Source organism: Rhipicephalus sanguineus, chromosome 3 (assembly GCF_013339695.2).
Source record: "Rhipicephalus sanguineus isolate Rsan-2018 chromosome 3, BIME_Rsan_1.4, whole genome shotgun sequence".
Lineage (NCBI taxonomy): Eukaryota > Metazoa > Arthropoda > Arachnida > Ixodida > Ixodidae > Rhipicephalus > Rhipicephalus sanguineus.
In genome coordinates, this window is record NC_051178.1 from 107,290,285 (window position 1) to 107,313,373 (window position 23,089).

Below are 23,089 nucleotides of genomic sequence, written 5' to 3' on the forward strand. Positions count from 1 at the left end.
TTGACGTTCAGACAAGTGTAGATTGCCTTCCCAGAAACATTCCTGATGACGTTGCCATTGACGTCCATCATAAGCGAAGGCTTCTTTGTAAACCTGTGTATAAGAGTGGTATGGTCAAGATGCAATAAAACTATACTACCACCTCAAAGCTTTACACAGAGTGTTTAACAAAGAACAGTGATACAACATATCTGAAAGACTTGCAAAACACAGAAATGCGATAGCCTGACGAAGGGATGGCCGCCGTTGGTTCATCAGTTTCCGCGAAGCGGAGCTGTTTGAATTTTTATAAATCTTCCCAGCTTAGTGGGCGTTTATAGTTCTGCGCAACGTCCTCTCCGCTGGCATTGTTCATTATTCTCCATAATTTCTAATACTTCTATCCTGTCTCTTGCTTTATCACCTCTGCAAAAGAATAAACCCATCCTGTTTGCGCTCGCCAGGTCACGTTCATTTCCTTTACTTGTTTGTCCACCTTTATCTTTGAAGATATATGAATATACTCCGACGAACTATAGCACAACTTTCTTCGTTGCCCAAACGTTCGCGCAGTTTGCCCTCCCACATATACAAGAAAACGCCCATCCCTTTTCTTTTTTTCTTTTTGAATTCACCATTACGAAACGTGATCGCACATAAGCAACACATACACGCCCAGAAAACATATGATATTTGCGTGTACTTCCCCAATGCGCGTACTTCTCCAATGAGGGTACCCCTGGTTTTTCAATCAAACAAAAATCTTGTGTTTTGACTAACTGTACGTTATGACCTTAAAAAAGATGTTTTACGCTGATTCACACCCATATTCATCACGTCAGTACCATAGCCAGATAAAAACACAAGAGACACAGCAATCAGGGTGCGGATGACTGAGCAGCACAAACTAAAATCTTCATAAGACATAAGTGCTGAATGCAGAATATGAAATCGCAGATGTTCGCATACTCTTCTTCTATGAGAGTGGCATACTCTATGAATCAGATTACTGAAACGGCCGTGTTATTCTGCATCTACTGCCTATGCAGCGTTCTGAGTTGTATGTGCCCCGGCTACTGTCATCGTACACTGTCATCGGTATGTGTGCTCTGTGGTTTGCTTTCTTTGTTCATTTCATGTGCGTGGTCATATGATATTGCAGCTTGGCCACTGTGAGAGGTGCCCATGCCGGCATCTCTCTCCATGGATCGATACGGCGCGACGCGCTGTAGTTGGAAATATTTTGAGAATATTGCTTCCAACTTTAAGCCGCTTACCTGAAGTCTGCTTTTTTACAGCGAAAGCTGTTACGAGATCATTTCAGCGGCCGTCTTTGGCGCCGTAGTTGTCCGCCGCCGCCGCCGCCACCGGTGTCCGTGACCACTATCGCTCGAAATAAGAAAAAAATTCCAAGATGCAACGAGGTTCGAACCTGGGCCCTCTGCGTGGGAGCCCAGTATTGAACCTCTGAGCCATGCCGGTGCTCGAAACTGCTTTGCAAAAAGGCCCTATACAGGCTTCATGTCGGGAAGGAACCACATTAACTCATGCAATATAGCGTGGTACAAAAGTAAAATAAGCACCGAGCGTCGCACAACGCGAATTCTGTAACCAGGCGTCACACAATGCGAATTGCACAACGAGTAGGTTGTTGAATGCTTCCAGCCCATTACAAAGAGCTCCGCCATAAATCTTCATCGTCTTCAGGCACAGCATCAACAAAGTGCGCATAATGCCTTACATGCGTTTAGCAGGTACCACGGCTCTCCTTAGAGTGACGAAAAATGGCATAGTACGTGCTTCCCTACTTCTCAGAAATTACAATGATTTATAGCGTAGTGGGGTCCTCGCAAATGCACTTGTATTGGTTGCGAAGGAAGCCCATAAGCGCATGATCTATTTCCTCGGGGTCTGGGGGTCTCAATAAAGTTCTCCTGCCCCCCCCCCCCCCCCCCTCTCTCCACGTCAACGTATGTTTTACAGCCTGGCGGTAGAGGGAAATAGCGACCGGGCGTCACCCAATGCAAATTGCATAACTGGTGGGTCGTTTAAAGCTTCCAACTCATTACAAAGGGCTGAGCCATAATTCTTTATCGTCATCAGTCGTCGCTTCAACAAAGTCCACATAATGCATTACAGACGTGTAGCTGGTGCCTCGCTTCTCCGCAGAATGACGAATGTTGGCTTAGTAGGTGCTTCCCAACTTCACAAAAATTGTGATTTAAGGCGTAATGGGCACCTTGCTAGTGTACTTGTATTAGTAGCCCCAAGAGAGCTTACAACGGGCTCTAGAAATGCCGCTCTTCCAGCTTTCGCTGTGACTGTGCTGCGGTTTCAGCGCAGGCCTGGCGTTTTTTTTTTTTTTAAGTTCCCGCTGCTAACACGTTACGACGGTAAGAAAGTTGAAGACCACCCTGTGCGTGAGGAGAGTTTAGCCTAGTTCGTCATAAATGCGCGAAGTACTGAGATACTGTATTTCACATAAAATGCTGCAGCAGAAATAATCCGAATGCCAGATTCGATCGTCAGATTTTTTACAGGAGACATCTCTGTGACGCTTGCCTCCTGCCCTAAATCGTGTGCGTTTTTAGTCACATCACAAAGAATTATGGGGCATTTAAAGACAGCTTAAATATTCCCTCGAGACAATAAGCGGATCACGTTCCTTCATAAATATCTTGAATTAAGGTCAGAAGTACAGGAGGGGTCAAACGTTCGCAGACCGCTATCCCACGTGTTCCTGTGGCAGCGCAGCCTGCCAGCTTTTGACCACCCCAGCACGTATCGGTAGAAGTATCCCTGAAAGTACCTCTAGAAGTACGTGCGTCCAACCTTACTGAACCCACCACCAGCCGGATAAGATCTAGACGACTGCTCTACGACCACAGGCCTACGCCGCATGAGGCTTAGCAATAGCTCCGATTAGCCATATCCATTTGTTCACACGCACGAATCTGTCATATATTCGCATATAACTGCTATAAATCTTCGCATTCACGTGTTCTACGAAAATTGTACACTGTATTCACTCTCAGGATTGAGAAAAATTAGAAGCATTCCACATTCCTGCGCGCACGTACGCGCTCACCAACGTGCAGAAGCACGCACATACATACATACATACATACATACATACATACATACATACATACATACATACATACATACATACATACATACATACATACATACATACATACATACATACATACATACATACATACATACATACATACATACATACATACATGCATGCATGCATGCATGCATGCATGCATGCGCTCGGCACTCGCGCGCACTTATGCAAACGTAGTCCCTTTGCGAGAAATCACAGCCCGCCTGTCGATAAAATTCAACTCTCTTTCTAGTCGCCCACGCCCAGTACGTCGCGAACGATAGAACCGTGGGAGTGCGGGACCTCCACCCGTTCCTGCACGTCCATGGTGCCGTGTCGTGTCCAATCGAGCAGGAGGTCAGGAAATGTTTACTTACCCACTTATAGTTCTCTTTTTTAGTACTAGACAGAACCAGCTACACCTCACGGGCACTCCAACTCTAAATCGCATTGACGAAGAGAGAAGAAAAAGAACTTCGACTGTCTAGAATTCTTTTGATTGAGCTCGAATAACAGGGCAGCGACAGCGCAAGCACATCCCTGCCCTTTTAGCGTGCCCCTTTGTAAAGATCTCCGGGAGTGACTCAGAATGTTTTGGACGTGAACGAAGCCGAATGAATGTCTCCTTATTTGATGTCATGTTGGATGAAGCGTATGGCCTATCACAGACTCTCTTACCTTTAAAGATTGGGATTTCTTTAGTGTTGAAGCTTTACGTCCCAAACCCACGGTATGACAATCAGAGACGCCGTAGAGGAGGGCTCCGGATATTTCAGTCACCCGTTTCTTATACGCGCACCTATAATTTTGTCTCCATGGAAACGCGGCGGTCGCGGCCGGGATTTGATCCCGCGACCTTCACGTCAGCAGTATAGCACCATAACCACCAAACGATCGTCGCGGGTTTTAGGCTATTAGGCATGGGCGCTGGAGTGTGTCATTCGGTCAGAATAGGAAGAATAGCAACACCATTTTCTACCTGGGAAGCCGCTCTTTTAACACTGATACAGGGTGACGCGCTATTACTATATCTATGCTTCAGAGCATGCATGGATATTTACGAGCCGAAGAAGATGTGAGAATTGCGTAGCTGACGGGACACATGCGCTGTTTCTCGCTTGTTGAGAAAGCAGGAAATGAATTCGCACTCCTGTCTTCGTGTTCATCTTGTAGCTTTTCAAGAAGCAGCCTGATGAACGAGCATTCAACTCATCCCTGGATCTTTTAGATTAGGACGCATTTCAACGGGTTTTAGTGTTCCTACAAAATTTAATATTGTATAAAAGAGGCTACATTTTCTTCAACTACAGCAATACGCTTTACATGTAACGCTTTACATGTAACTTGTAATTCTCGTTTTTCTTTTTACTTGTTGGCGAAGTGGAAGTCCTGGAATGACATTGACGAGCGCTGGAAATGGTCGTTAGCATAACCCAACGCTCGAATATGTGCCAGCTGATATCACCGGAAAAGAGGCTTCATTTATAGCGAAATATTGGGCTTCGCAGGTGAATCCGGTTCGCTATTGAGAAAATGATCACGCTAAAATTGACTGTCATAAATGTTTACAGCCGACCGTAACGTTCTGCGTAATATTTCTTAAGGTTGCCGGTATGTGGCACAGGTAATTTAAGAACAAATGGGTCTCACAATATAGCTCTAGGGCATGTAATCAGAAGTTCGTAGGTTGAAATTTTGGAAGGACCAGTCGTTATTTTCGACACATGGCGAGGACAGCGCCTGTCTCAAACAGTCGTTCGAATCAACAAAAGAGATGAATTTGAACTTGCCGAGGTAGCTTAGTGGTTCTGGTGTTTCGCTGCTTTTGCGCGTAAACCTCTGCTTGCACCATATTGCCAAAAATATCATAAAGCTCTCTGGGTTGACTTGCCCGATGTGTCGTGAACAATTTTCTTTAAACCTCGACAATGCAGTGCGCCTGAATAGACGATTTCAAGGCAGGAAAACGCAGCGAGAGCTATTTGTTGTTTGCTCAACCGTTTTGTGTTATCAGTATGTCACACCGAAAAGGTGGAACCTCTCCCCCCCCCCCCCCTCCCCGCCCCGCCACGGTGGTCTAGAGGTTATGGCGCTCAACTGCTGACCCGAAGGTCGCGGGATTGAATGCCGGCCACGGCGGCTGCATTTTCGATGTAGGCGAAAATGTTTGAGGCCCGTGTACTTAGATTTAGGTGCACGTTAAAGAACCCCAGGTGGTCGAAATTCCCGCAGCCCTCCTTACGGCGTCCCTCATAATCATATCGTGGTTCTGCGACGTTAAACCCCAGATATTATTAATATTAAAAGGCGGAACCTCATCACTTTAAACCTCTTTTCAAGTACTGTTCGCGAAACGAAGAGGTTTTGACATGGTACATTAAGTTAATATTTACCGGAGTTCATGGATCAAATGCAAGCGGTATAGAGTACGTTATGGCTTTCTCACTTTATTTTTTAGACAACGTAGCACATGTTGATAGTTGCAGAGTTGTATTGTGGTTTTCTATTGTATACAGAGTCAATATTCGCTCTTAGGGACTTAGGCTAGTCGACGTTAGAACAAGTTGAACTTACTTGTGCAGATGTTGAACGTTATTCAGCACTCACCTTTATGGAATACGAAGACCAAGCTCACTCTTTATTCCCGAATAAATGCGTAATTTCGAACGAATGACACTGGCAGAGCGTCAGGAGATAGAAGGCGTTCACTTTAGCTACGTGTTATGCATCACGGCCACGCATATGAAACTGCGCAGCTCTCGGATGCACTTGCGCATTTGGTACCAGTTCCAGCCGATTTACGTAGCCGCATCGCGTTCACCGAGGATCTTCTCGGACGTTTTTCAGTATGTCACACACTCGGGTAACCGACCCAACAGTTATAAATGAGCCCATAAATGAACCTGATTTCTTGCTTCTTTGCTTATCGTAGGAATTTTTGCCCACTCCTCTTCTGAGACGTATTAGTGCAAGGAATAAAACAACAAACACAAGAAAGAGGACGACAAGCGCTTGTCTTCTTCCTCTTCCTTCTGTTTGTCGTTTTATTCTTTGCGCTAGCATGCTTCAGCTGTTTGTGCACGACCAACCAGCTCAACAATTTTTTTAGAGTATATTCCGCATCTACTTCGCAATTTAGCACAATACCTCAAAAATATATTATCAAAAAGGGGCGCACACAACAGTTTGAGTGCTCCGCCATGCGTCACTGACTTCGCAGACGTCCCACCACGTTACCGCGGGTCCGACTGGTCTGGAAACGGTTTTACGCACAGAAGAGTCGAAAATGTTTGCAAAACGCTTGGGCGTTTACTGTTTAGACACGCATGGACGCAGCAACGTGATAATACTGCATTCTACTCGCAAGGCAACGTCGAGCAGAATGCTCTAGTAATAATATCTTTAGACTTTAGGTCATGTACCTTGAGATATTCCTTCTGCAACCAATTACCACGCTTGCCAAATTTTTCGAGGCTCATAGTAATGGATGCGTACCTGCATCCATTGCAGGTACGCATCCAGCTTACAGAACTCGCCGGGGAATATTCAACGTGGAAATTAGTGTGCAGGAGTGTACAGTAGAATACACCAAAACTTACAGAGGAAATATAGGAGTTATAAAACCCACTCTGAAGTGGGTGGTTGCTTTTACAGCCACGTATAATGTAAGGGCTTCTGCAACCTTCAATGATTGTCCATCGACGCCTAATCGAGGGCTTAGATAACAACGCCTCTAGTGAATAACTGAGCGTGGCACTGAAGCTCCACCCTTTTCTCAAGGGTATCTTATAACAGTATTGATAAGAGCGATAGAATGGTATGTACGAAATTCATTTCCTGTTTATTACTGTATGTAGCTTCTCCAGAACACGTATACCAAAAACGCACGAAAGCACAAAAAAAAATGGCACAGCAGTGGTGTCCGGCTTTAGAATCCTGGAAAACCTGCTCATGGGTATCTTGAGGAATTTTCCGCATGTTTTCAGCCACTCGATGCAGGAGATACGAAAATAGGATGGTGCCACACTGTACATCATGCTATCATAAATAAATGAGCCAATCGACGCGAAACAAGTGGTAACGATGCATATAATGGAATGCGCTATGTTAAAATAATGGACAAACTGCATTCAAGCCATAAATGCAGAGGGTTTCTCGATTTAGTTCGTTCTACGCCTAGCAGCACTGGGTCTCCTCATACTACCGTTAACTTCGCGTTCACGATTCTCCGACGTGACGCGCGGCTTTAGAATGCACACACCCTGACGAGTATGTAGGCTAATGTTGAATCTTGTTCGTAGAGTGAAGTGGTAAAATTTTTGCCCCATGAATTGCTCCCTGGCTCTTACTCTGTCGCGGTGAAGCAAAAGATGAAGAATGCAGCAAATATTTCAATCGTTGTGCCTGCTTTGCATTTCACTTCTCTCACACCAAGGTCTGCTGGAGGTGATTTGGCGACACAGACGGACTTCTGCCATCAGATGGGCGTCTTGGCAGAAACTGTAAAGGAAACAGCTACTCTGTAAGCTGGGCTTTAGGTCTGCTCAAAAACGAATAAAGGAAACAAAATCATCTTTCCTTGCACTACCTTTTTCCTAAAGAGCGTAGAAAACTTTAAAAAAAAAAAAAAAAATACGCCTAGATTCTCTTTTGATATCTGTACTTTTGCAGCACCTTTTGTTTAACCAATAACTATTGGTGGTCGTGAGGTGAGTTTACCTCGAGCACAGACTTCGACGTGTATGTACTCAGTAGTAGAGTGTTCAGTGGAGCTGGTTGGTACATTACTGAACTTGAAGGAAAACACGAGTGGTGTAGGAACAAGGCGGATGCGTCTTCGTTTCCTCCAGTGTTCATCTTCTTCGTAGCCCTGCTTTTTTTCGGTTCATTATTATCTGCAGCTCGACATATCTCTCAGTATCCGCAATGACAGCGGTTGCAGAAGCTTCAAAGCGCGGCTAATACGGTTGATTCTGTATTTTACTTATATAAGTGAATTGGTACGACATATGTGTTAATAAGTCAGGAAGTCAAGAACAGCAGGTTCTATTTTTTTAATTTGTTGGGTCAAGTTCTTTCCAGCAGCTCTCGCGGTATCCAAATGCAGAAGTGCAGATTGATGGTACACAATAATTGATATTGTATATTCCACATGCACAAACAACATTCGTTTGCTTATGCATACGTGCACATCACCCAGTGTGCCCTGTTTCGTTACATCGCATAATATTTTTATGAATATTTATTCTATATCCGGTTCACCGGGAATCCTTACTATCTCGCATTGTAAAATATAACGTTGATTCAACATAGGTTGCGTAAAATATCTTTCATTTAACCACTCTAAGTAATGGCGATATTACGCAGCTCAATTTTAGCGCCACATTCTAGGCATCATGCATAGCGAAAACGTGCATGCCATGCAAATGGCGTTCCTTAAGTTTGTAGCAAACTGTCCCCCTTGTATGCACTCTAAAGAATGTTGGTCCGAAATCCAACTTTAATTGAAAATAGCAGGACAAAATATTTAGGCATACAGCAAATACGACGGACAACTCCAAACAATCATTTTATTTTAGGGTTTCTACACTGATTCGTCGACGTTCCGCTCATACATTTGATACAGAGCAGTATTGTTTGAACTGTACACAACATTCCACTATATGATGCTGTTTTCCTGCACAGGTACCAATTGGTCCAAGTTGTACAACTCGTACATCGTGATTGACAGGAAAAGCGCACGGTATTATTACGACAGAACACAGCAAATCTACACATTTGGCACACTGCAATGGCAGGATTACACCGACGAGGTGGATGAAAATGACTTTTCTCTTAAAACGAAAGCTTTAACGAACTGGACACACTAAAGTGATGTCTTTGCAGAATGGGTGCCGGAGCAGTAGACCCTCGTTATAGCATATCTTTAGAAGATTACAGTGCACTCCGTGTAATTAAAACTTGGAAGGACGCTTGAGCTTCGCCTTCGAGAGTAGAAAGCGATAGCGTAATCGGGCACCGCGCGCATCGCCTTCTCAATTGCTAGCCTGCCTTCGGTTCTCGGTGGATGCCTCAACCGCGCCGCAAAGAAACGAACGTCTGTGCGCCTAACACTGGCCGTTTCAAACTATCCTAGAATGCCGACTGCAAGGACACTTGTGAAGTGCCCACTGCGCCATAATTCTTCCTTTTGCGAATAAGCGAAGGGCCCACTACGCCTCCGTAAGGCAGCACGCGAACCTACGCAGCTGCTCACTTCTGTTAATGGTTTTGCAGCTGATGATGATTAAATATGTCTGAGCGCTTTGTAATGGGTGGGCCTTTAAAACATCACTCGTTGCGCAATTCACATGTTTTGATGCCTGGCGCGATTCTATACGCTTCTGTCATGCTATATTACATGCGTTAAAGGGACACTAAAGGCAAATAACGAATTATGTCACGTGAAAGGGGAATATTTGAGAACGCCCAAAATGCCAGTATTATCAACAGCAGTGCTCTACTAATTGAGAAACTAAGGTAAATGTAAAACATCATACGCGCCACCATTGAGACATTTTGGAATGAACCCGATGACGTCGAAGGTCCCGAGCACAATTATTCACTGGTACTGAAACCACTCATAATAAAAAATTAACATTCCGTACATTACAAGACGTAGCAATATTCTGCTTGTGTGTTTCTGTTTTATTCATGGAAAAAAGAAGTTGGCGTTGCAACAGAGAACGGCGCGGGTGGTTTAAGAGTTCCAGTTTCGACGGGCTGCTCTCCGCTCGCGCGGTCTAGTCTGAGAGGTAGTTTCGGTATCGTGCACTGTTGCTTCACGCTCATGAAAGTCGCTCTAACGGAAAGTTCGACGAAATGTCGCGTCCCCGTTATGCTGCCGGGTGCCTGAATGGTGTGCGTCGCTTGAGCAACAGCTGATGCAGCAAAGAAACCGACGTGGCTTTCCAATGGGTGCCGCAAATAAACCCCAACACCGAAGTGGCCGAGTGCCGTGCCTGTGAGACAGTGTACGAAACAACCAAGAAATCTGCGTGTGCGCTCGCTGCACTTTCGTGCAGAGGATTACGAGATCAACCGGAACTTGGGCAAGGCTTGTAATGTGCCCTTCAGAGCAGAAACCGCAGCGTCGGCTGCCGGGCAGTAAACGCGGGCAAAGTTGGGCAAGGCAGACGCTACGTCAGGAGGCCCTTTCCAGACGGGTAATTTCAAGTGCGCTAACGATATGCGGTCCACCGAAATGTGTTTTTTTTTTCAAAATAAGCATTTCCTTGGCACTAAACAAGCACTACGAGGTTTCTGGAACGTTATTTCAGCAATCAACGTCGACTTAACATTTGCCTTTAGTGTCCCTTTAAGGAGACTCCTTCCACTACATGACATTCATACAGTGTTTTTTTTTTTTCGATGTAGTTTCAAGCAATAGCGTAGCTCTGTGGTAGAACACCTGCTTGCCACGCAGACGGCCTCGGTTCGTTTCTCACTCAAACCTAAGATTTTTATTATTTGTTTTATTTGCATCTTTCTCAATTTTTGGTCGCTGACAAGATGATTTTCCGCTCACAACCAACGACGCCGACACCGACGCCGGAATTTCTGTGAAACGAGCTCTTTAGGGCTATCGCGTTAAAAGAGTTTTGTATTCAAGCGAGACATTCCTTGGCCTGCACGTGTATGCACTTCTGCACGTTTCCTTGACTGTCTGCCCGATTCGTTTTGAGTAGGAAGTTGTGTCAGAAAAATGCCCTTGTACTCGTTTGGGCAGTACCGTCCAATCGCACACACACACAACACTGTCAATCGCATCACGATTTTAGCTGTACATAATGCAACCTGAAATACCAGTCTGCATGTAACCTTGTAATTCCAGACAACCTAATATTATACATAGTATAAAAGATAAACACGACTTCTAGCTGGGCTTTTTAACGGCTGTTCGCATGAGCGAAAATGTAGGATATATAATACAATACCAACCTTCATGCGGGAAAACTGCACCAGAAAGCGCTTTCACTGTTGCTTATGTCATTTAATGCAACACTCGTCCAGGTTCCCTGACAATGTATCAATCATACATTAGGGCCTAGTTATACAACTTTGGCTGTGCGAAGGCTAGTGCATTTGAGGAGACAGCTTTGCGGGCTTAGCAAAGATACATAACTTTAAGTGCTTGTGAATGCAACCGGGCGTAACAACGCATGCTCTTTCGTTTGTTCGAATTACAAGCATCTTTGGTATTGCGTTTTATTTTTTGCATATGAATATGCGATAACGAGGGTCCACTACACGTACAAAGACAAATCGTTACCGTACAGGAGACGTCAGCTAAAATTGATGCCACTACAGAGCTGATTTGTCTGAACACTCCACTATTATTTGGAGAAAGCAAAATATACGGGACTATATTAGTGCCTAGAGCTTTGCGGTGAATTGTTTGACTGCTATAAGTCGACGGGCTCGTCGTCACAGCCCACTTGATATATCACTAATTTTTTAGTGGCCGCGAAGACCACGGAAAATTCAGCCTAGTCTGTACACTTAAGGTGCTGGATCGCAAGGTGTGAATTTGTTTTTCTTTGCGGGAGCCATTCGTAGGCAAGGCAGGGCCTTCGTTAAATTATCTACACCCAATAACTTTGCTTATCCTAGGCAGCCTTAGGTAAGTTAGGTCCTCTATAGTCTTACTATCTATTATCTTCAGATTGAATTGATGGCTCTGTTGAAGCCGTTTATACTGTACAGCTGCATAATATCTCGACATGTGGTAACACATTTTACATGCTGTGAAGTGCGAAATTCGCTGTTTAATTTCTAGCATCACAATGGCAGGAGCATCAAGGTAACTTACAGAGTCACAGTGTTAGCTATAGTACTGACAGCAAGCCACAACATGAGCACACAGCGCTATTCACAGCACACTCTTACAACAACACTGATAGTGTACCCTGTAGCAGGTAAAATGGGAAGGAAATGCTCCTCACTTGAGTGGGAAGGGGCTTGTACTCGGGGTAGGGATAAATTGGGATGCAAGCAGTGATAACGGGGCTGTAAGAGGAAAGGTTGTCATAAGCAGAGATCGTCACTGAAGGCGTGTTAGGGCGCCCTGTACTATACAGCAATGCAGCAGCCGCCAGACAAGATGCGTGGCATGCTATACAGCGGGAAGCGACGGGCTTGTGCCGGCTTATCTACAACTGCAAAACTGTTGGCCTTTTATTACTCTCGCCATCGATCACAACGTAAAGATTGCTCCACCACTTTCATCGTGTTTCAACTCAGAACATCGCCAATCTCCTTATACAAGCAGTGAGCAATAAACAAACAATCATATTCACATTTCAGTTGTGACATGGTTATTGAAGGGGACTAGCAACACAACTAAAGGAAAGTACACCATACGTCTCATATTCAGAGACATCGCCGTTTAAATGTGTAAGCAAACAAATATTGCTTCAATATGTTCTGTGCAGATGGACATATTGCCAATGAAACGTAATCGCTGCCGTGATTTTATATGTCTCACAATCACTATTGATTTCGGTCTCGACGCGACCTCTAAAGCTGGAGATCACGTCTACCGGACTGCCCTGTTTTGAGTCGACACTTGGTAAGTGGTAACTCTGTGTTGCCTTTCTCGATCGCCAGGTGGCGCCACCGGCTTCTGCGTCATTAGCTTTCTTTCTTTTTTAATACCGGAGCATTTCTTTCTAACAGCTTTGACTTGGCTGGCGGTCCGTCCTCGAAAAAATCATTACGCCGAGACATAGGTTTCAAAAAATGTTCGAGTTCTTAATAGTTTCGAAATCGAACGCCGGCTTTCAGAGCTCTGAGTCAGTTTCTCTCTATTATCCGCCACGCCGAGATTCTTGGACAAGTACGCTTCTAGGGGCGACTGTTTGAATAAGCTACGCACAGGTGGCCAGATAACACTCGCCGGGTCTTCCCTCGTCGCATGCTCGCCGTGTGTAACTCACAAAACGGTCAGCTAGGCTCGCGGAATCATGATGTCACTCGGACGTGGTATCTACGCTAGCTACACTGTTTACACATAAATTTCAAATCTTGCGTACAAATGGTTTCAAGCGTTCGTAAACGTTGAGTAAACTACGTTTAGAACTTTCCAAACAGATGTAATCCCCAAAGCGAGGGCGGAAGGTATATCTTGTCTCTGCTAGAGGTATAGAACAATTTTATAGAGTCACAATTTGTATCTTGTGTAAGTGTTTACCGTTCTTTGAATGTTGTCACAGAAAGTGTAGAAGGTACAATTATAGTTTAAAAAATTGTGCAGCTGAATTTATCGACGTGGGTGCGAAAGCGTTCGCATGAGCTTGTAGGAACTTCATGAGATGAACGCTGCTGCAGAATTTCTTTTCTTTTCTGCGGGAGGCGGGCAGAGGGGGGAGGAAGAAGGCAGCCGAAGAAACTGTTCAGTTGAGGCCTACTCACGAAGTTCAGCCAGTGACAATCCGTCTTACACGCGCCTCAAGTAAGTGTGAAGAGTGCAGGATATTCCGGAATTTCGCAGGGGCAGTCAGTGTGCTGAGTGCTCTGTAAAATTTTGCGCATATGTTCAAGACAGCATCGTGTACTAGTCAATTAGCTTACGTACTTAAGTTAACAGTGCTGCTAGTCCTCTTCAAGACATAAAGTATACAGAGCTAAGTGTTTCTACAATGTCTGTAGCGCGCACTGGTCTATGCATGGGCAAAGGGAGAATGCAAGAAGAGGGCCACAGGAGCAGCGTTATGAGGGAGTAGAGGTCACTCAGACACAACAACCGGGACACACAATTGGCGAAAAGCGAGAAAGCAATACAAAAATATCGCCGCTTATTCGTTTTACATGAACTAGTCACGGTGCTGCTGGGATGCTCAAATACAATGGCATCAGAAAAAGGCACTCCAGTGCTGAATAAATATGTGTACGCGTACAACGTTATATACCCTGCTAGCCGAATACAGAGTGATGGAAGCTGCATGGCTCCACTTACACGGCAGATACAGCACAGTACAAACAGCCAATGAGGCAGCGCTAGCGTTTGGGCAATGTACGGTGCTCAGGGAATCGAGCACAGTCGGAAAACTTCAAGTATAACAGCTTGTATGACTACGTCATGTCGCTCCGAATACGACCAGTAGTTGTGACGTCAACTCCTACGTAAGTGCACGAATCACTATGTGCCGATTTGACACGTACTGAAGACGGTGGGAATCAAAGTGCGCGCATTACTTAGCCCTGAATTGACGCGTTCCCTTCCGTGAGCACCGTACATACATTTAACACATCAGTTCTGAAAGGACTCAGAGCACCGTGGAGAATAGACAAAAAGAGGAGGCAAGGGGCGTTCCGCTTCTTCAGGCTGGAAGCCATGCGATATGATGATTATGGGTGGAATGTCAACATTTCATGCGGAAAAGCGACAATGATTGAAAATGCCGTGCCCTCTTCCTTTTCGATTTATTTTGTATCTTTTTTTTTTACAGAGGTGGAAGCTTTTCGGGAGGCATGTGGGACACAAAGAGAGTCACCGTTAGAACTCTGTTCTCGTCACTGTGCGCCTTCAAATCACACTCACGCACTTATACTTTTGCGGAGATTTTCTAAAGCGACTTACACTGATGCTGGTATTCGCATACGACATCCGACGAGCCTTGTTTCTGAACCAAGGCGTCTGCGACAACGTTTTCCGCAGGACGCCCAAAACCTGAAACGAAAGATTCAGTCGTGCTTGTCACTAGTCTTCATCGTTGCTATCAACGTATTTTTTGGACTGTTCCTCGGGCATTACTGATGCGCGATTATATTGACATATGCCCGAATGTACGAGGAGGCAGTGGCACTCGCGTAACCTATACTATAGCAAGCAGGGTCTTAATATACAACGTGAGCTGCACATGGCGTTAGGTTAGCGCTGGATGCCACATATTTTTTTTACGTGTACGCTTATTTAAATGGGGCTTCGTCCGAGTGTTTGCTCAGCTTCTCTAGCCTTTCAGGTATCCGCGGGCATTCTCTAAATAGGAGGCGGAGGGTGGTACGGAGCCCAGCTGCGCGATTACTCCATTTTGTGGGCACTCGCAGCCCAAGCGTATGACTTGAATCATGTTCAATATCAGTTTGCAAATGTTTGAATTATACCAAACCGGGCACTGAAAAGACAGCAAGTTTATGGTACATGGTTGCTTTAGCTTAGACTGCTACATGGGCATAGTCGCGGAAAGATTATTAAAATGTCCACTCACCTCTCCATTGAAGAAGCAGAACAGAAGTGCGACGCAAAGACCCTGGAAGAAATAAGAGAAATAATAGATAAAACAATTGTGTTCATGTTCTCGTTTTCCATAGAATGTATCTTTTCGCAAAGAAAACACTCAGTATGAACAAACTAAATGTCAACATATAATTAATAATTAATAGCGATATAAATCTTGCTATTCAGGGCAACTTTGACCAACTTGTGTAGGTTTTTGCCTAAAGGTACCCTGCCTAATTATATGCAATGTCGTTGAAAGGAAAAAAAAAGAAAGTACCTCGGTGCGTAATTGCTTTCTTGTATTATGCTTCTATGCTGTTCAAACAGATTATACGTATTTTAGCGCTACAGCGCTGTGGAAATGAAAACCAAGTTGAAGCTGATACAGCACGACAGTTTGGTACCTGTAATGATGTGACCAGCGCCGATATTATCTCGTAGGCGAGCAGTATGGACCCTTTGTCTGGTCTGAACGGTGTCACCACGTAGTGCAAGCCCAACAGGGGAAGCAAGATCACAGTTGCTCGTACAGCTTTCCTGGAAAAAATATGCCAGAAAGGAGTCAACTCAATAATATGAACACTAAATAGCTATCTCAATATTAAAACGCATTAACAAATCTAGCATGAGTCACAACAGAGTTGTATTTCAGTAGAACTATAGGTTAATAACGTAAGGCAGCGAATGTCTGCAGCGCAGTGAGATAGAATTTTTTTAATGCGTTACAAAGCCAAGCAATACTTAATGAATAAGACATTGTTGGTCTACAAGGCATCAATTATTTCATAGGCGGTCAAGATCACAGGTCGGCAAACTCACACATGAGTCGACTCACTCGGACTCACTCAGACTCAAAACGTGCCGTGAGTCTGAGTCTGAGTGAGTCCGGCTGAGCAATATTTTGAAGAGTTTGAGTACGAGTGAGTCCGGTTGAGGAAAACATTGGTTAGTCTGAGTCCGAGAGAGCCCTAGGCGAAAAATATTCCATTTCTCGTAATATATCCTTATGTTATCACATGTGTATTTCATTATATCCTGCCTCTTGTACCTGTCCTGCTTGGACCAGTTCTTGGTCTGCAGTATTTAACAAATAAAAAAAAATAAAACATATTTCTTTAGTGACTCTGAGTGAGCTGCACTTTTTTTTTTTTTTTTTTTTGCTGGCCTGTGGTCAAAAAACAGTTTTCGTTTTCCTGAATGGCAGTGGAAGTCTCTCTTGCCCCTTTTCTATTATGTTAACGCGATAGCGTTAAAGAGCTCGTATTGCAGAAATTCCGCCGTCGGCGTCGGTGTCGGCGCCGTTGGTTGTGAGCGAAAAATCATCATCTTCTCCGTGACCGAAAAATCGAAAAAGCTGCAAATAAAATAAATAATAAAAATGTTGGGTCCGAGTGAGAATCGAACCCAGGCCGTCTGCGTGGCAAGCAGGTGTTCTACCACATAGCCACGCCTCTGCTTGGAACTGCACTGAAAGTAACTTTCATGCTACCCAAAAATACGCGTCCTGTATACAGGTGTCACAGTACGAGATGTAATATCGCAGTAATATTGCGTGGTACAAGCGTACATTGCCATCGGGCGTCACACCATGTCAATATCATAACGCCTTGGTGGTTTAAAGATAGCCACCCATTACAAACGGCACACACATTACTGCGCGTATTCCCTTAAGGCCACGTAGTGGGTGCATCGCAACTTCGAAAAAGTTTCTCGCGCATAATTGCTCCTGGTTTAAAGCATGCTACCCATTGCATAAGGCACACACCTTAGTGCGCGCATTCTCTTAAACACTCGTAGTGTTCGAAGTGCGCACTAGTGTCAGGATATCGCTATCGCATTGAACTCTTAAAGGCGAAGCTTAAATGTCCCCCAATTTTATATGTTTCTATTTTAGCTTCGTGGTGATAGAAGGTTCTTATTTTTTTTCGAACATAAGGATGCAACTAGATTGTCTACATACATGTGCATTACCACGGAACCATTTGGCTGATTTTCGGACAACGACTCCTTCTGAATGACAAAAAAAATTAATTGGCAAGCCTCCATCTTGACAGAATGTAAGCTTGCAAACACGGACACGAGAGACGAGGTCAGAACAACACTTCTCCTGCCCTCTCTTTTTTTGTTGCGCGTGTTCGCGCGCCTACATTTTTTTTTTCAGACGACTCCTTGTGTTCATTCAATGTGGTATCGACGCATCATTCTTTTTGGGCATAGTAATGCCTTCACCGTGTGTTGCAATATTGATACACCGCGCTTTCTGCGCACGACGTGAAGGTGTCCTTGTGCCAGTTCTATTTCTTTGCCGAAATACATTAGGTCAGCACGCGGCATGGAACGCGTACCACTGCAGACAGATGTTCGCGACAGTCTGATACGCATGCTCGGCGACGCATTGTGTGCTCGGTATATAACGTCCGAAGCGAAGTGAGATGTGCCACGTGCGCGACTGCATTGGGGTCAGCTATAAGTGATCCCCTTTCGCCGATGTAGCCGTCACGTTGGGGCTACAAGTAAGAAATAAACAACAGATGACGAATGATAAATCACACAAAGGAACGGAAGTTGAGGGCAGCGTCTTTCAGAAAGAGATACCTGAGGTTTTCTTCAAAACATTGCCATCTCTTTATACACGCGCTGGTGATATGCGGAAGCCATACGACAAATAAGGAAACATTGATCTCCCAGCATCTTTAGAAGCATTTGCTGCGATTCGGTCGGCATGTAGTAGTGTTACGCGGATCGAGGAGACACGCTTCTACAATTTCTAGCATATTAGACACAAACAGACAAATACATTGTGTGCAGTATACCACGCACTTCGCGAGGCAAAACGCAGCTGCCTTTGTTCCATTCCCCACCACAGCTGTCTTGTGAGCATTCTTGGTGCAAATTGCTCAGCTATGTGCAGTGCGTAACATTGGAAGATTTCATACTGATGTCAAGAATTTTATTCGGCCAGCCCGTTACTGAAACGGTCTTCCCACAAGTGCTACTCACCGTACGAGTGCCGGATCATTTTAAAAAGTCGCTGCATTATTGTCTTATAGCTGCATGTTGTCATTGCACCCCGCCCCAAAGGAAATCCTTAATAAAAGGCGGGGGGGGGGGGGGTGGAAGCGGCGGGGGGGGGGGGGGCGACTTCCTGTTATGATTATCGTCGTCGTCATCATCATCGTCATCATCCTAATATGATGATGATGATGATGACCTCTTACTATTGGCGCTTACCCACAAAGGGGGATGGGCCAAGAACCGGGCCATCCTATAATATGTTCACAGCAGGACAGAGACGTTCACGGCAGGACAGAGACCTGCACCAATGTTCTTCAACCCACCCTGTCCTGCGCGAGCTCATTCCATTTCATGGCTCGAAATTTTTTCATTCCATCACTCCACCTAACCATTCTACGCTTGTCATCTCTTGGTATTCATTCTAACACTCTAATAGACCGTCGGTTGCCTGCCCTCCTCATGACGCGACTTGACCAGTTCCTCTTAAGATCTGCTATGGTATTAGCTACCCTTGCTTGTTCACTTGTCAACTCTGCTGCTTGCTATCTCTTAGGGTTGCGCCAGTCACACGCTATATGTTCCTTAGCTTTTTCTCGAGTTTCTTTGTCATTATCAAGGTTCCTGTCCCATATGTTAGAACAAGTAAAACACTGTGGTTTTACGCTTTCCGCGTTAGTGACAGTGAAATGACTAACGTGTGCGCACTGTCCCATCCTTATTATTCGGAAGATTTCCTTCACTTGAGCTCACTCCCCTGTTAATATTTGGTCGTTATACACATACTCTTACACTGATTCAACGGTCCGGTTGTCTATCACGAGCTTTCGCTCTGTCGCCGGACCACCAAGCATTACCTTTGTCTTCGGTGTATTCATATACAACCCTACTTTGACGCATTATCCGTTTATTTCTTACAAATAAATAAGAAAATGATGTGACTGACTTGGAAGTAATGGAATAACATTAGAAGAAACTTGGATGAAGACGTTGCGTCAATATTGCTACTTTTTATTATGCGATTAGGGAACTGGCACTACTATAAAAATACCTTGCCTTATTAATAAGTTAAGCGATACTTGAGCATCAAAAATAGACAAAAGACTTCTAAAACTAGTCAAAGAGCACGAAATCATTAGAAAAGCAACTAAGCATTTGTGCGTCTGTGATGATTGACTGCAAGAATGTTCATTTGAGCGTCCGATTAGGGTAGGTGATTAGGTTATATTCTTGAAGTTAAAGACGATAAGAAAATTGGATATATGTGTACCTTGTGCTTTCGTTGTCAGGAGAATTCACGGCTCGAAGCTTTGTGACCAGGACCCTGACGATGTTGACGAGAAATGCGAAGCTCAGCTGCGTAAATCAGCGAAACACATTGTGAGTATGTGAAAGTTTGTCTCTGCATCATATATTTCTCACGATTTTAATACATAATTCTATGCTAAAATTTACAAGGAGAACGCGGGAGCGTACCAGTATTGAGAAGCAAACAGGAACACTGAGGATGTATGTATACCAGACGTCATGCTCGACCCAGCACCTGCGCAGGCAGAGAGGAAAAAATACAATATTCACTGCATAAACTGTGACTATGATTCGCTGATCCAGCCCTAAACATATATTCACTTAACTAACTTGCACTCATGAGAATATCTCGTACACAATTCATGCCGTTTTTAAGTAGGTTAGCTCTTTCTTTTTTTGGTTAACTTTAATTCTATGGACATATATTCTTCGCACGAAGAAATTCTTCTCGTCTTTGAATTCGATTCATAGCTTAGGCGGCTTCATGTTTACCCTCATCTTATAGCGCGTAGACTTCGTGTGAAAGAAAGTATGCGATTACGAAATAAGAAACGGGACAATATTCACTTACATTTTTGACGCTTCTGGATCCAAGGATCGCAAGACGGCGTAAGCGATTATTGGTAGCAAAGGAAAACCTGCAAAAAGTAATATCTCACTTATAGTCACCGCAGATGGCTGTTTCTCTCTCTCTCTCTCTCGTTTGTTGTTGTAAGACATAGCACAGCACTGTTTTTTATTTTCATTATTATTTGAACGTTAAGGATGCGGTTTTGTATTCTCATGTAATATAGCACAGGCGTGCGCAGGGTTACCCTTAACGGGGGGGGGGGGGGCGAAGGTTCGTCGCAGCGCCCCCCGTGGGGCTGACTTTGCGCCCCCCTCTTAGGTGAATAGGGGGGGGCGGCCGCCCCCCTGCCCCCCCCCCCCCCCCCCCAGTGCGCACGCCTATGTAATATAGCACACAAAACGTTCCAGAAAACTACGAAAAAACATACTCTAACTTCAACCCATGAGAGAACTAACTTGAGGGATGGTGCCTCTAGTGCTCCTGTAACTTCTGCAGGCGTTCAAGTTGCTAATGACTTACCAGTAAACCTAATTATATCAGTGGACATCGCATTTTTCGCACTTTTCATCGTGAAATACAATACTCACTTCCTTCCAATAACACTGAGTGCCGCGTGCCATCGTTAGCTAAGGCAGCACCATATTTAAATGTAAAATTCACGTCGTCTGAGAGGTGATGTGCGATCGCTGTACAACGAAGGGGCGAACTGACGCATTTGCAGTTGAACAAGAACACCGGACGAATAGAAGGCCAGAGCTTCAATATGGAATGGGTCTCTTATAATGCGAGTACGCGGTACCCGAACCTGAAACATAGTTTTACGAATTGCACTTCTTACAGCAGTGAATGAAAAGTAAGAGGGGGGTGGGTCTGAACAAGCCTATTGAAATATGAGATTATAAGGCGGAAAATCCCTCAGAGTTCGCTTGAGTAGAGATAACGACTTCAGAGGTTGCTACTTTCAAAATAAGACGCGTAAACATACATGTACCGCAAGACTACTTCGGGGCTGCTGCTTTGTTAACATTGTAGGTAAGAGAGTTAGCCCATATAGAAATATGTCACTAAATAAAACACACCTACGCCAAATAATTTGATTGACTTCATTCAGCAGAGTAGTTTAGCCCCACGTTTCTTGCCCGCGCCTGCACAATTTCTCCTCATAAAGTTTTATGCGGAACAACGGGTCTCCAAGTCCTGAGTTTGCAAAAACTACGGGAAAGCCTGGCTCTTGCTGCTTGGAAGCTTGGACTATAAATTGCAGTGATGTGTAACCCTTGATCTCAGACTTAGGTATAGCACAACTAAGACGTCTCGGCTGTGTACTCAAATAAAAAAGAACCTTGACACATTTATACTCTCCTCATTTTCAGTGTATCTTCAGACAGGCATCTGGGGCATCATTACAAGATGTGTTGCTGGCTTACGTTCTTGCGGTTGCCCCGACCCTAAATAACCAAGCGGCATCACAGAGACATCGACATGAGTGTAATAGAGGTTATATTTCCCGCTCTTTCTCAGTTTGTCGTGGACCCTGCAAGCAACCAATTTTTACCTATTTCACAGTTGACAGTAACAAAGCGCATATAACCATGCCGGTACAACCTTCGTTGCTCCTTCGCTTCTTTCTCGCTTCCTGGCTTTTTCGCCCATTAATAGAAACTTGTTTATCTTCTGAAATGTTGTATGCCAAATTCACGGTATCATTATCTGTCACGCCGTAGCTGGCGGCTGCCAAGTATTCCTTACAACAATTCCTTAAACGTGCAACGAAATCTAAGCGCACAGGCGTTCTTCCTTTCCACCCTCCCCGTGACGCAGCCGCCGTGGCCTGCAGTCGAAGCCGCACCCCCGTGCTTAGTAGCCAAATGTCATAACAGCTAAGCCACCATGGCAGGTAAGATACACGCAAGAATGTTAACACTGTGTTGTGTAATGATGTCCGGGAAAATGCAGCTCTGTGCTAGAGAACTCGTTCGTATTCATAAGAATACACGTACTTCAGCGAAAAAAAAACGCATCCTATACCGTGTTTCACGGGTTTATAAAAGGAACTTCGTTGTTCACTCATACGCACCCCAGCCGATGAGCAGAAACCACTTGAGGATCTTGTCCTCCGCGATAAAGGCAAGTACAAGCAACGTGTGCAAGTAAAGGCCCTCGCAGAACATCCACAGGTAGTTGCACAACAGGAAGTACTGTGTCACCACGTGCAGCGCTTGGCACCAGTTCTGTCGCAAAGAACAATATGTTGTTTAGACGAAGTGTTCTTTCACGTGCGCAGGCGGCGCACCTGTATGTCAGTCAATCGTTTATGATTAGCGTATACAATTTTGTAGAGGAGAACATTCTTCCGCTGCTTACCGGATTTTCCGCGATCACGTGTGGTTGCGCGATGATGTGGATGTACCAGAGTATCCAACAAAGGTTGTTGATAATGAAAGATGTGAACAAATTCTTGTGAATTGTGATCCTTCGACAACGAAGTGACCTGCAAGAGATTCAGCAGTCGTTGTAGTGGTTGAGCGATCTACGCATCTTCTGCGAACAGTGCACCCATTTCACTACGCACGGTTCTTCGAGGAAAGCAAATAAAATTGTCCCAGTAATATGTTGATTCATGGCTCCAGCTCATCTTTCTCTCTCTCGCCTTTCAAAGAGAAGGCGGAAAACAAAAGCGACTTGGCCAGGCCACTCAATAAATGCGCTAGCGGAACACATCCTGCTAGTTTCGAGGAAAGAGGACGAAGGATACAGCATGTACTGTGTCTATAAGGGTAGCGGAAGGGTGGGGGAGGGGGTCAAGTTACACAGTTAACACTATAACTCACTGTGACACATGCTG

General features: G+C 44.7%; 1 protein-coding gene across 4 annotated transcripts in view; it reads right to left on the reverse strand.

The window, feature by feature from the left end:
• Window positions 1-7,483: 7,483 nt before the first annotated feature.
• Window positions 7,484-23,089, reverse strand: part of LOC119386912 (calcitonin gene-related peptide type 1 receptor-like) — a 147,029-nt gene continuing 131,423 nt past the window's right edge. The window contains exons 11-21 of one of the 4 annotated variants that reach the window (XR_005182405.2): window positions 22,609-22,735; window positions 22,322-22,475; window positions 20,245-20,311; window positions 19,842-19,908; window positions 19,636-19,721; window positions 15,758-15,890; window positions 15,343-15,384; window positions 14,715-14,804; window positions 13,547-13,648; window positions 12,079-12,142; window positions 7,484-7,594 (exon numbers count right to left, since the gene is read on the reverse strand). Coding sequence is in view for 3 of the 4 variants with exons in the window: in XM_037654196.2 (XP_037510124.1) it covers window positions 7,572-7,594; window positions 12,079-12,142; window positions 14,715-14,804; window positions 15,343-15,384; window positions 15,758-15,890; window positions 19,636-19,721; window positions 19,842-19,908; window positions 20,245-20,311; window positions 22,322-22,475; window positions 22,609-22,735 (853 nt within the window). In the remaining variant the exon portion in view is untranslated. The remainder of the gene's footprint in view (window positions 7,595-12,078; window positions 12,143-13,546; window positions 13,649-14,714; window positions 14,805-15,342; window positions 15,385-15,757; window positions 15,891-19,635; window positions 19,722-19,841; window positions 19,909-20,244; window positions 20,312-22,321; window positions 22,476-22,608; window positions 22,736-23,089) is intronic. The other 3 variants (XM_049413305.1, XM_037654196.2, XM_037654197.2) reach the window with 3 other exon arrangements.